The following is a 14,152-nucleotide window of genomic DNA, read 5'->3' as shown; positions in this document are numbered from 1 at the left end:
TCAGTGTGTCAGCCTCCCGACTCCGGCACTCTCTGAATCTTCAGCAGTCAGCACTTAGCTCTTGCGATGTGGAGAACGTGCATAAGAAATTGCAGATAGCAGACAGACACTTCCAGATGTTAATGCCATCTAATTATAGGCGTATGTGTATCCATGGCCACTACTGGGGCTTGTTCTCCTCGGGGAAAGACGGTATTTACTCATCTGATCTTCTCTGCGTCCGTGATGCCGCTATGAGAAGCTGTGGTGACTGTCTCTGCGGAACCTGCAGTGTTTAGGTTTCACTTGGTCGGGTAATAATGACATGGGAATGAATGCCGTCCCAGTGGCATTTCATATTCCTCAAGCCAAGAAATTCCTGTTGATTTATAGCCACAAAATTTGCCTGAAGTCTGGTTTCTTTGAAACATTTAGAATGTGTACGACTGCGGGGTGTGCAGGAGGCTGTGGGGTGTGCAGGAGGCTGTGGGGTGTGCAGGAGGCTGCGGGGTGTGCAGGAGGCTGCGGGGTGTGCAGGAGGCTGTGGGGTGTGCAGGAGGCTGTGGGGTGTGCAGGAGGCTGTGGGGTGTGCAGGAGGCTGTGGAGTGTGCAGGAGGCTGTGAGTGTGTGCAGGAGGCTGTGGGCATGTGCAGGAGGCTGTGGGGTGTTCAGGAGGCTGTGGGGTGTGCAGGAGGCTGTGGGGTGTGCAGGAGGCTGTGGGGTGTGCAGGAGGCTGTGGAGTGTGCAGGAGGCTGTGAGTGTGTGCAGGAGGCTGTGGGGTGTGCAGGAGGCTGTGGGGTGTGCAGGAGGCTGTGGGGTGTGCAGGAGGCTGTGGGGTGTGCAGGAGGCTGTGGGGTGTGCAGGAGGCTGTGGTTATCTGTGTCTGGTTTTTCTTTCTTTTATTTTCTACATATAAAACTTCCCCTATGCACACATTACTCCCTGACCATCTTGAAAGTTTTGAGCATCCTCACTAAAAAGATAACCCAGACAACAAACTATTGTTCAATGCTGGGGTGGAAGGTGGGGACACTTGGCCTCGTTTCTTCTTACAATTAATAAAAACAAACTTTTTACTCTGTTTTTGGGTTGCATATGTGAGCTGCAAAATATCACACTCGGGGTCTCCTGCATGCTGATATGTAGGAGTTCTGACACTGAGCTACAGCCCGAGCTAGTACTTATATTATTAAACACTAGTTAAACTTTCACAATTTGCTTCAGACTTTTTTTCCTCTTTTGGCTGTCTGAGTCCAAACACTCTCCTTGCAGTATGTGCTGTTTCCTAACCATTCCGTCAGTTTTAAACACCATCCCTAAGAGGGAATCTAGACAACTTGTTGCTATACAGTACTGTCAAGAAGAAACCGAGCCAGCTGCAAAAACACAGAGGCACCTGGGGAAACAGTGTGGAGTGACAGAATCCAAACTGGAAAGCCACATACCATCTCATTCAACTGTGGAACATTCTGGAAAAAAGCAGAACTGTAAAAAGAGGTCAAACATGTCAGTGTTTGGGGAGGCAAGGTAGGGTTCTGGAAAGGACAGAGGTGTAGGCTAAACTCAGGAGGCCTTCAGGCTGTTAGAGGGCTCTGTAGGATGCTATAGCAATGGATGTGTGCTGCAGCATTGCCCATAGAGAACAAGACCATGGGAGACTACTAATGTAGCTGTGGATTCTGGGTAATAATGACACATCAATATAAGCTCATCTTGTACATTGCTACAATGTACCACCAGGCTGTTAAGAGGAGTTTGCGTACCTATGAATGGGAGGCTTATGGGGTATTGCTGTATCTTCCTTCTGTTTTGCTGTGTGTGTGTATAATATATATAATATATATTATCTTTTCTAAATGAAAAATAATAAAGCCCTTTAGATGACAGGGTAAAATACGTGTGCGCAGAGACAGGAAGTGATGGCACTGCCCAGTCTGGCTTTCCCGTTTCCCCAGGAGACAGAGACCGTCTGTCATCCTGGGGATGCAGCCTGTGTGATTCTCACGGATGTCTGTCTTTGCACTTCTGGGGTGGTTGTTCTGCATTCACAGGGCTCGGCTCAGAGGACAGCGGGCTTATGAAAAAGACATCTAATAACCCCCAAAGCGTCTGTTCCTTTAGCACCATCTGCCCTGATTTTTCAATTCCTCCTCATCCCCTGAAATCTTTTATGATACTTAAAACATTTTCAATACCCTTGAAACACAGTCAGCATTTTCTGAATTAATCCTTCTGCCACAGAACAAGACTGGTTCCTGTTGGCAGTGGCTTTGTCCTCTGGGCTCTGGCTTCTGGGAGACAGTACTTAAGTTTGCTCACTAACTGATACCTCAGTGGCCTGAGAGTTACTTCCGGGAGAAGTGAGGAAGAGTGACAGCCTATCTTCCTAGTACTTTTCACTCCCTTCCACCGCAGCATTTTGCTCCTGTCCCTGGAACCTACAAGGCTCTGACCTTCCATTCCCCGGTACCCTATTCAAGTCTAGAAGCTTCAAGACTGAATGTAGTAGTTGTGTCTCTTCCTGGAGCCCCACCCCTACCCCCTCCTCCACCCAAGCTCTTACTGCACTTCCTGTGCCACCCTTGTGGAGGGCACACTGCCTTGTTTGTGCTCTTGTTGATGTGTTGTACAGCCAGTTACGTCTCTAGCAAGGCCGTGGAACAAGCCTTATGTGTACCACTCTCCTGTCCTGAGGTGTCAGCCATGTATAGCAGACCCCTGCTCAGCTTTAGCTGATAAAGAGCACTTCCTCGGTGTTTCTAAGCAAGCCATGGAGAATACTTGGGGATGCATTTCTCACTGCAGGGATAACTTGATTTGCTCTGTCTGATTTGGGGCACCTCTGGTTATCAATGCTTTAGGGGACCACATTTAGTACCAGAAGGACCCTGGAAGAATGGTAATGGACTGGAAGCTAAAGGTGGTTCCTCATTGGGTACTGCCCTAGGGTACCTCCCAGCCAGAGCTCCTGTCAGCCTGCTCCGTGTGTCCCAGCATGGGCCTGGAAGGTGATAACACCCCCAGGAAACACCAGAACTCTGTGATAACACCCAGGGATGGTCCCCAGAGCCAGATGGATGCAGACATCACAAGAGCACACTCAGGCAGTGTAAAGCCACCTCCCACTCCAAACACACCTTCCCTAGAACAGGTGAAGAAAACTGAAAAAAGGCTGAGATCAAGCTGGGCTCATATATAATCCAAGCTCTCAGAAGGTCGCAGTATAGCATATCCAGAGTCCTCTCTGCACGGAAGTCCCCCCTATACTCTCCTGTCAAGCTATTGGCCACTCGGCTCTTCATCACACCAATCCCAGCAGTACACCTTCACACGGTGTTCAGATATCTCACAACAGTTGCCCAAGAAGTGACTTCTGGTCTCTCCCAGATCCAAGCAAGAGAGAGAGGACCTCAGAGTGCACCAAAGATGGGCAGCAAGGCAGGAACATGTGTCCACAGGAAGAAAATGATGGAGCCGTGTGGAGTAGCATTGGCAGATGCTTTCTCAAACTGAAGAAAGTTGAGTCCTTTGTGCCATGTATGGAGCAGGGATGATCCACATGTATCCAAAATTAAAGCAGCACTAGGAAGATCCAGGATTCAGTACAGTGTTAACGGCTGCCGTAGAGAAAGATAGATTGCTCACTAAACAACTAGATTGGCAGCAGGCATCTCTCTGGCAAATAAGCAGGAGGAAATGAAATCGTGTTTTCAAATGCAAAGGGAAATTGCTTTCAACACAGAATTGTAAAGCTTACCAACAAACCAAACTATTCCTCAAGATAGAAAGCACCATTCTGAAGCTACCCCAATTAAACAAGTGCACACACACAAAAGACTTAAATTGGGGCCAGCATTTGTTAGGAAGAGAAACATTCTTGGCAGGAGGAGGAGGGGGGAATTAAAGGGGGTAACAAGAGATGAAAATGTATAAACTGAGAAAGAATAAAGATAATTATATAAACATATATATAGTTTATTTAACTTTTATTTTATGTGCACTGCCGTGAGGATGTCAGATCACCCAGAAATGGAGGTACAGACAGTTGTGAGCTGCCATGAATTGAACCCCAATCCCCTGGAAGAACAGCCAGTGCTCTTAAATGCTGAGCCACCTCCCCAACCCAAATAAAGATAATTTTCTAATTAAAAACATAAAGGTCGGTGAATAGATGGCTCTCTGGCTAAGACCACTTACTGCTCTTCTGACTAATCCAAATTTATTTCCCAGCACCCACGTTGGGCTGCTCATCACCCACCGATAGCTGCAGATCTAGGGGATGTAATGCCCTTTGCTGGCCTCTGTTGCACCCAAACACGTGACATGCATACACACATACACAGGCACATATATATGAGAAAAACACAGCTTTAATGAGATTTTTTTAAAGGCTAAAAGCAATAAAGACATTTTCAAACCTATCAGTTATGCAAAATAACAGGATGTAGGCTCTGTGATGTCACTAAGTCACTTAATGCCTTGGTATCTTGAACTCTAAAATGGGAATCATAAGCACACTGCCTTATCAGATTAAGGTGACAATTAAATCAGGCACAATGACACACACCTGGAATCCTAGCACTTACGACGTTGAAACAAGGAAAGTAGGCATTCAGGGTCATTCTCAGCTGCATGGGATGTTTGGTACCCATGGCAACAACATATTACCCTATCTAATAAAATAAAACTAAAGGAGGCGATTCACAATTAATCCTGTGATACTAGAATAAGGACAGTTGTGTGTCGAGTACAACATACTTGTGTTGGTGTTGTCGTCATCACCACCATCATCATCCTCATCCCTAGAAGAGGTGTTCTTCCTGCTCTCCCTGATAGCGCCCACTCCCAGACGGACTGTTGGGGGCCTGGGTGTAGGAGAGGTGTTCTTCCTGCTCTCCCTGATAGCGCCCACACCCAGACGGACTGTTGGGGACCCTGGGTGTAGGACAGGTGTTCTTCCTGCTCTCCCTGATAGCGCCCACACCCAGACGGACTGTTGGGGACCCTGGGTGTAGGAGAGGTGTATAGCGCCCACACACAGCAGGACTGTTGGGGACCCTGGGTGTAGGACAGGTGTTCTTCCTGCTGTCTCTGATAGCGCCCACACCCAGCAGGATTGTTGGGGGCCCTGGGTGTAGAAGAGGTGTATAGCGCCCACTCCCAGACGGACTGTTGGGGGCCCTGGGTGTAGAAGAGGTGTATAGCGCCCACTCCCAGACGGACTGTTGGGGGCCCTGGGTGTAGGACAGGTGTTCTTCCTGCTGTCTCTGATAGCGCCCACTCCCAGACGGACTGTTGGGGGCCCTGGGTGTAGAAGAGGTGTTCTTCCTGCTGTCTCTGATAGCGCTCACTCCCAGACGGACTGTTGGGGACCCTGGGTGTAGAAGAGGTGTTCTTCCTGCTCTCTCTGATAGCGCCCACTCCCAGACGGACTGTTGGGGGCCCTGGGTGTAGAAGAGGTGTTCTTCCTGCTGTCTCTGATAGCGCTCACTCCCAGACGGACTGTTGGGGACCCTGGGTGTAGAAGAGGTGTTCTTCCTGCTCTCTCTGATAGCGCCCACTCCCAGACGGACTGTTGGGGACCCTGGGTGTAGAAGAGGTGTTCTTCCTGCTGTCTCTGATAGCGCCCACTCCCAGACGGACTGTTGGGGGCCCTGGGTGTAGAAGAGGTGTTCTTCCTGCTGTCTCTGATAGCGCCCACTCCCAGACGGACTGTTGGGGGCCCTGGGTGTAGAAGAGGTGTTCTTCCTGCTCTCTCTGATAGCGTCCACACCCAGCAGGGCTGGTAGTGCCCCCAGGGTGTCTCTCAGCAAGTCAGCACGCGGGTACCATGTATTTCACTAAGCCTTGTCTCCCTCCGCTGGTTGTTAGCTTTGTGGGTCTGTCTGGTGGCCCCAGTGCCGATATCACCCTCTTGTAATCACTTACTTAGTGTCCACTTTGCAGTGTGTTGAGTTTCTTCCTCTGTTGTAATCAGGTCCTTGCTCTTGAAGAATCACAACGCACTGGGTTTCTGATCTTTAAAGATATAGACTGACTTGTTGTTTTCTTGTTTACATTTGTCTATTTGTGTGTGCATATGTGGAGGTCACTTTTCTCCTTCCACCTTGTAGGTCCCTGGGCTCAAACTCCAGACAGCAGGCTTAGCAGCCAGTGCCTTTAGCCACCACCTCATCAGCCCCAAACCAACTGTCCCTGAGTTACTAATCCCATACACCCTTACTCTGTGCTCTTTGGTTGTTATTCGTCCTCCGAACTGTTCATTGTCCAAACTGTTCCATGTTCCTGAGCCTCTGTGTAAGGGTGACTTCTCTAATGTGATTTCAGGAGTCCCCTGCCTCCTCCCAGACAGTTGGTACCTTGCCCCCTCTGTGCTGCCCTCCTAGGACAAAGCCCTGGCAGAGTGGAGGGGCTCAGGACTGTTCTCCACGACAGCACATTCATTCGGGAATGGGTTGCTATTGAGCATTGTGTCTGTTCTCTCAGCTCTAAAGAACGTGGGAAAGCTTCCGTGAGAGCCCCTGAGAGCCTGTTACATCAAAGCCAGTTACATTAATCACGCATGGAGTGGATGATGTGGGTGAGGAAAAAGCCGTAAACAGGAACACCAGGAACTGGTTCCATCGCTCTTTTTTCCAACGTGTACACGTCTCATACACAAACGACGATGGCATTGAAAACCATCCAGTTCAAGGAAAAATTCCCCCCGGCCACAGTGAGAGAAGAAATACAAAGATTAAAATGATTGGATATTCCCTAAATACTCATGTTGCCATGACGACAGTACCACTGCCTTGTGTCAATCTTTGATATGGTGAACAAAATCAAAGATTTCATGTTTCCATGACATGAGCTAAGAATAAAATCTTGGTGCTGGAATTGAGTGTTATGTTCTCCAGGCAGAGGAAATGGACATTTATTGGATGTTAATGCTACTTTCTTTGCACTAATGACATTACGAAAGCTCTTTGGGTAATATAATTTGAAACTATCATTTCTGCATTTCAGGTCATGCAAGACAGGATCATCTGCCTTCCGAAAAGAGTGCAGCCGGCTCAGAACCACTCTTCCGCTTCCAATGTCTCTCAGGCAGTTATCAGCACCACCCCACTGCCTCCACCTAAGCCGTCTCCAGCCAACCCAGCCACCGTGGAGATGAAAGGGCTGAAGACGGACCTGGACCTCCAGCAGTACAGCTTTATCAACCAGATGTGCTACGAGCGAGCCCTCCACTGGTACGCCAAGTACTTCCCGTACCTCGTGCTCATCCACACCCTGGTCTTCATGCTCTGCAGCAACTTTTGGTTCAAGTTCCCTGGTTCCAGTTCCAAGATAGAACATTTCATCTCCATCCTGGGGAAGTGCTTTGACTCCCCGTGGACCACGCGGGCACTCTCTGAAGTGTCTGGGGAGGACTCCGAAGAGAAGGACAACAGGAAGAATAACATGAGCAGATCCAACACCATCCAGCCCGGTCCTGAGGGCAGCATGGTCAACTCCCAGTCTCTCAAGTCAATTCCTGAGAAGTTTGTGGTTGACAAAACCACGGCGGGGGCTCTGGACAAAAAGGAGGGCGAGCAGGCAAAGGCCTTGTTTGAGAAGGTGAAGAAGTTCAGGCTGCATGTGGAAGAAGGTGACATCCTATATGCCATGTACGTTAGACAGACCGTGCTCAAGGTCATCAAGTTCCTAATCATCATTGCATACAACAGCTCTCTGGTTTCCAAAGTCCAGTTTACAGTGGACTGCAATGTGGACATCCAGGACATGACAGGCTATAAAAACTTCTCCTGCAATCACACCATGGCTCATCTGTTCTCCAAGCTCTCCTTTTGCTACCTGTGCTTCGTGAGCATCTACGGCTTGACGTGCCTTTATACCCTCTATTGGCTCTTCTACCGTTCCCTGCGGGAATATTCCTTCGAGTATGTCCGGCAGGAGACGGGCATTGATGACATCCCAGATGTGAAAAATGACTTTGCTTTTATGCTTCACATGATAGACCAGTATGACCCTCTCTACTCGAAGCGGTTTGCCGTGTTTCTGTCTGAGGTCAGTGAGAACAAATTAAAGCAGCTCAATTTAAATAACGAATGGACCCCTGACAAACTGAGGCAGAAGCTGCAGACAAATGCCCATAACCGCCTGGAGCTGCCTCTGATCATGCTGTCTGGCCTTCCGGACACTGTGTTTGAAATCACAGAACTGCAGTCTCTGAAGCTAGAAATCATTAAGAACGTCATGATACCCGCCACGATTGCCCAGCTAGACAACCTTCAGGAGCTCTCCCTGCACCAGTGCTCTGTCAAAATCCACAGCGCGGCCCTCTCTTTCCTGAAGGAAAACCTCAAGGTCTTGAGCGTCAAGTTTGACGACATGAGGGAGCTGCCCCCCTGGATGTACGGGCTCCGCAATCTGGAAGAGCTCTATCTGGTCGGCTCTCTGAGTCATGACATCTCCAAGAATGTCACCCTGGAGTCCCTGCGGGATCTCAAAAGCCTTAAGATCCTCTCCATCAAAAGCAACGTCTCCAAAATCCCTCAGGCCGTGGTGGACGTGTCCAGTCACCTCCAGAGGATGTGTATTCACAACGACGGCACCAAGCTGGTGATGCTGAACAACCTGAAGAAGATGACCAACCTGACGGAGCTGGAGCTTGTGCACTGTGACCTGGAGCGCATTCCCCACGCTGTGTTCAGCCTGCTCAGCCTGCAGGAGCTGGACCTGAAAGGAAACAACCTGAGGTCCATAGAGGAAATCATGAGCTTCCAGCACCTGAGAAAGCTGACTGTGCTCAAACTCTGGTATAACAGCATCGCCTATATCCCAGAGCACATCAAGAAACTGACCAGCCTGGAGCGACTGTTTTTCAGCCACAATAAGGTAGAGGTGTTGCCTTCCCACCTCTTCCTCTGCAACAAAATCCGATACCTGGACTTGTCCTATAATGACATCCGCTTCATCCCGCCCGAAATTGGGGTTCTGCAAAGTTTACAGTATTTTTCCATCACGTGTAACAAAGTCGAAAGCCTTCCAGACGAACTCTACTTTTGCAAGAAACTTAAAACTTTGAAGATTGGGAAAAACAGCCTCTCCGTCCTTTCACCAAAAATTGGAAATTTACTATTTCTTTCCTACTTGGACATCAAAGGCAATCACTTTGAAGTCCTCCCTCCTGAGCTGGGAGACTGCCGGGCTCTGAAGCGAGCCGGGTTAGTTGTAGAAGATGCTCTGTTTGAGACTCTGCCCTCAGATGTCCGGGAGCAAATGAAAGCAGAGTAACTTATTTTTCATCAAAACATGACTGAAACACGCTTCTACCAAATACGACATAAGGAATTAGGTAGTCTTATTGCCTTTCCTATATTACTTTTGTTTTGTTTTTTTGGGGGGGATTATTTGCTTTTGTTTTTTCACACAAAGACAAAATGTTCACAAAGATTGAGTAAGGATTATGTATTTTTTAATAAAAATTTAATTGTATTTTTTTCAGTATTAATATTTTAACATTTTATTTGTCCTGGAAGCGAATGCATCTGATGTTATTTTCTACCGACAGGAATGGGTGAAGGGTTTGTTTTTTTCACTTCAGTTCACTCTCATGAAAGGAAAGGGACAGCAGGTCGTGTGCATTTTGGCATATTTTAAAAGGCTGGAGATAACTTTGCCAACGCCATTTTAACCTTGTTTCTACTTGTCTACTTGTTTGTGTTTTTATTGTGTGTCATGGCGTCTGTGCCAGATGGTTTAATATCAGCTGCCTTCTTCATTGGCCAACTTTTCCACTCTGTAGACACTCCAGAGTGTAAGATTCACATAAGTGCATTGTCACCGAGTGTTAGAGAAAATTCTCCCTCCTCCGACACGGTTAGTCACATCATTTCCTGAACAGCAGCTTCGGTTAGCCTCGCATGGGCTTCTAAGTGGTTGAAGCAGGCCACCCCCGTTACTTATCATCCTTGTGATCATTTATCATTTGTTGTTTAGCTGATTTATATTTTTACCAACACCCTAAAATTTATCATTAAAAATTAAGCCCCCTCCCATCCACCTCAGTATTACCATGTGGCACTGGTGAACAACCTTAAGGAAATTAGATTTATTTTAATATTGTAGCAGATAATTAAATTTTAAATCATAGAATCAGAAGCCTGTCTTGAGTAATTTAATCATTTTCAACATCTTGATATGTGGATGCATCAGATGGTAAGCAATCTTGCTACTAAGGCAGTCTTTTAAAAAGCCGATATAGTCCACACAGGCCCTGCCCCTTCCTTGGGCCCTGTGCAGTGATGATCAATACACCTCCTGCCTGCTGATCAGAACAGCCCAGTGCATACATAGGTATAGGTATCAGCTTCCCGCAAGCCTGCCCTCGACGCAGATGCTCGTGATGCAAGCATGGGAACCCCTCGACTCTCTGCTTATAATCGTATCTCACTTCAGTCGGCCGGTCCTGTCACTTTCCAGATGTGTGACCAGCCAATTGGTGTGGTCACCTGGCAACAATTCTGCCTGGTGGCTGGCAAAGCCTTGCCTTGCCTTTGTCTGCCTAAAATCCAGTGAAGTACGCAGACTCGGGCTATACAGTCCACTGACGTAAGGAAAACCCTAATTCAGCACTGAGAGTAGAAAGGTGTCCTGGGGTTTGACACTCTGTTTGAAGAATGCTTTCTTGGCCCCTTGGCCTTGCCCAGCCCTGGTTTTTGTGCCCTGCAGACGTGTAGAAGGCAACTCTGGGAGGCACTGGGCAGACACAGTTTTGTCTGATGAAGATGAGAGCTGTAGTTAGTGGCCGTGTGTCCAGCAGCGTGCCCCAGCGCCTGAGCTGAGTCCAGAACGGAGCCAGTGCTTACCATCCTGGGGCCAGCCAGGTGGAGCAGATGCTTCTGTTTGCCGTCTGAAGTTTCAGCCACTCTTTCTTTAAACCTGGAATGGAAACAATAATATTTTGAAATACTGTTACACCATTATGAAGAAATGATCAATCTTAGCATTCGGAGATCCCAAGTATTAGTGCTCTGTCCTGCTCAGAAGCAGCTCTGTCTTAGAGAGGGGAATTATAGGCAGATTGTTATTGAGCATGTGTGACCTGTTATAGAAAGGTAAACCGAGTCAGTGGCCTGCACTATCTTGCTGGTTAAAATTTATGGTTATTTCCATTATCACCCTTTAAAGGGAACTATTCAGGTCAAATGCTGTATTTATGCCCAAGTCTTTCTTTATTGGCATTAGCTGAAAATCCCATATGGCTTCATAATTAAAATAAGTCACCAATAATTCAATTTTATCAAGCCTCCAAAATAATTTGATTTATTTTCATAATGACTCTGCAGACTGGCTCCCAACCTAAGTTGTAAATAACACTCAATAAACCACTGTAATTCTGTGACATTATGTTTTTACCAAGAGAAAACTATTCATAGATCTTTCTACTCAATTTTATAAAACTTCCAAAGCCTCAAACTTAGCTTTGAAGACTTTAAATTTTCTGATGCTTGTCCTTTTTAATACAGCAAGCTTTCGTTCACCTTCTTGAGTAGGATGCATCTGATCACTGTTCAGCCTTCCAATGAGAAACTCAGGTACCTGAACTGCTGTTCCTAGAGTTCTTTGATCCAACTCAGTGCACAGAGGCCATTCCCCTGGTCACTCTGTGTTTTCCAAGTGCTCTTGCCGAGGAGGTCAGCCAGCTCTTTGTCCAACCTCAGCTTCACAACAAACTGCTGTGTTAACCTCAACTGTGCCGTCTGTATTCTTCTGTATTCGTAACTGCAGGGGCAGCTTCAGGCTCACGTGGACAAGCTGTACAGTGACGTCTAGTCATGGAGTACAGAACAAGCCGCTGTCTGGTGGTGGTTTGGTTGGGAGGTCCTAATAGAGCCCCATCTAAGGGACTGGCTGTGTGGGTAACAGGCACTTGCCACCCAGACTAAGGACCTGAGTTTGATTCTCAGGGTCCACACAGTGGAAGGAAAGAACCAGCTCCCATAAGGTGTCCTCTGCCTCCCACACACGCACCATGGCGTGAGCAACCACACAAAAACGCATGCACTAATTAATGTCATTTTTAAAATCATAAACACACCTAAAAAGATAACACCTCAGAACAGTATTGTGTTTTCTTATTACAGGATTTGATCTGCTTTTGAATATCAAAATTCTTAATGAGATCAAGTCTGGTGCCTCCATGTGGGTTTCTCATGTTGCCCACCTTGCTGTTGTAATGAGCTCCAACAATCTCCACGGCATCTTGAACAGCAAGCAAGTCTGCTTTTACAGGCCACTCGAGAAATGGTCGTGCCCTGTGGGTTTTGTTCATTTTGATTGTAGGTCCTGCTTTGGAAGGGTCTGAGACAACGCAGGCTCTTTCTTGGGTCTCTTGGAAGAGGAGTTCAGTTTCTTAGAGCATGCTGGTTTCTGTTTTAGCTTCTCTCACTCTCTAGTCCAGTTTCACCCCAGATGTCCAATCAGCAGTGTTGGCATTTCAACAAGAACATTTATGGTCCACTTATACAAAATCCATTCACAGTACTCTTGCAAATAACATAAATTGTTGATATAACTTCAGCTTTTCAGAAAGTAGGCAGACACAGCATCCGTGTTATCCTGTGATTCCGAGTTTACACTGGAGCAGGCAGGATCTCGAGAACAGGGTCAAACTCAGTGAACAAAATGCTATGGTGGCCACGAGAGTTTCTAGAAGGCTCTACGTGAAGCTCACATCTTGTGTCTTTAGAGACAAAGTAATAAAACTCAGTCTTACCTAGGGCCACCATGAGATTTCAGATTTAGCTCCCGATCTTCAAACTTGTTATAATTTGACATCAGCCTTCCAAACAAGTACCAACCCCATTCCCCTTTCCCAGAGTCACCCACTAATAAAGATGGTGTCTTTATGTTGGTCTGAGGGAGAGAGAAGAGAGTCAGAAGGATATAAAACAAGTACTGCTTAGCCTATTGACTAAATAGCAGCCACTATGTGTTTGGGGTTTGGTTTGGTTTCTGAGCCCAGGCTGACCTTGAACTTGAGAACCTCTTGCCTCACCTTTCTGGGTCCTGGATTACAGGTGTTCCCCTGACCTGAATGGTTTCTGATGTGTTTGTTTGTGTCTCCATTCTCCTACTGTGCTCTTGGGGTTGACAGTCCACGCCTTACGTGCTCGCTCCGCGTTTGTCTCGCATTTGTTTACAGTGTCCACACGCATTCAGACTGTCGAGTGCTGGCAAACTTCTGGGACTGTCCAGTAAAAGGACTGAGAGTTCATTTGTCATAATACATGTTCATGAAAGGAAACGTCTTAATGTTACTTGGCTATGTAGTGTATAGGAACAAACGTAACTTAAATAAAGTCATTTTTGTAACTTAACTTGGGGATACGTCCTTTTCTTACTCGTTTATAGAAATTACGCGTCTCCTTCTCTCTTTAGCCATTACCAAGGTTCCCTGGGCTGCAGGAAACAGGCTCATTCGCTCTTACTGTTGGAGCTAGTTTTTATAATTGTAATTGTTTCCTTCCTTAATTCTGTGCTGCATCTACCCAAGGTGTCCCTGGAGTGTCGTTTGTGTAATTAGCACTTTAATGTATAATCAGGAGGACAATTTTTGTACATTTGCCAAATCAGATTGTACAGTGTCTACCCAGCTCAGCCTTCTGTAAATACCCTTACTGTTACTTAACAGAGTAAGGACGGTCCTGCACAGCCAGGGAGGCATTCTCTAATTAGGCACACACTTACGGAAGCCCGCTTCAAGACAACTCTACATACCCTTGCATAGCGTAAGAAAACCACGAGGAGTATTGACAACTCTCGTGGCTGAGCTCTCATCACACGTATTTTCTGGGTAGAACTGCATTGCTGGTAGTCATACCTGGGGCAGGATGGTTTGATGGGGAATGATGGAGCATGGTGGGAGGGCCTGAGTGAGCTATGTCTCAGAAAGAGAGCGCTTAGAGACGAAAGCTGACGCCCCAGAGTCTGTGTGCTGTGACTTCAGAGCAGCTCACACACCAGAAAAGTCCCTGCTCCGTCACTGTTCCATCTTCCAGAATGTTCTTTCATAAGGAATATTAAGATAAACTGAGGCCAAGAAAACAATGAGGTTAGTTACTATTGTTGCCCAGCCTTTCACTAGAGGGGGAACATAAAGGTGCAAGGAGAAGTTCCCAAA

At 47.0% G+C, this 14,152-nt stretch overlaps 1 protein-coding gene across 3 annotated transcripts in view; it reads left to right on the top strand.

Annotated features, from left to right (window-relative positions):
• Lrrc8c (leucine rich repeat containing 8 VRAC subunit C) overlaps positions 1-13,349 on the top strand; it is a 77,564-nt gene extending 64,215 nt beyond the window's left edge. For all 3 annotated transcript variants that reach the window (XM_075942473.1, XM_075942475.1, XM_075942474.1), the window contains one exon: positions 6,988-13,349. In XM_075942473.1, the coding sequence (XP_075798588.1) occupies positions 6,988-9,261 (2,274 nt within the window). In that variant the 3' untranslated portion in view covers positions 9,262-13,349. The remainder of the gene's footprint in view (positions 1-6,987) is intronic.
• Positions 13,350-14,152: the final 803 nt, after the last annotated feature.

This window comes from Microtus pennsylvanicus, chromosome 12 (assembly GCF_037038515.1).
Source record: "Microtus pennsylvanicus isolate mMicPen1 chromosome 12, mMicPen1.hap1, whole genome shotgun sequence".
Lineage (NCBI taxonomy): Eukaryota > Metazoa > Chordata > Mammalia > Rodentia > Cricetidae > Microtus > Microtus pennsylvanicus.
This window is presented reverse-complemented; position numbering and strand designations above follow the sequence as displayed.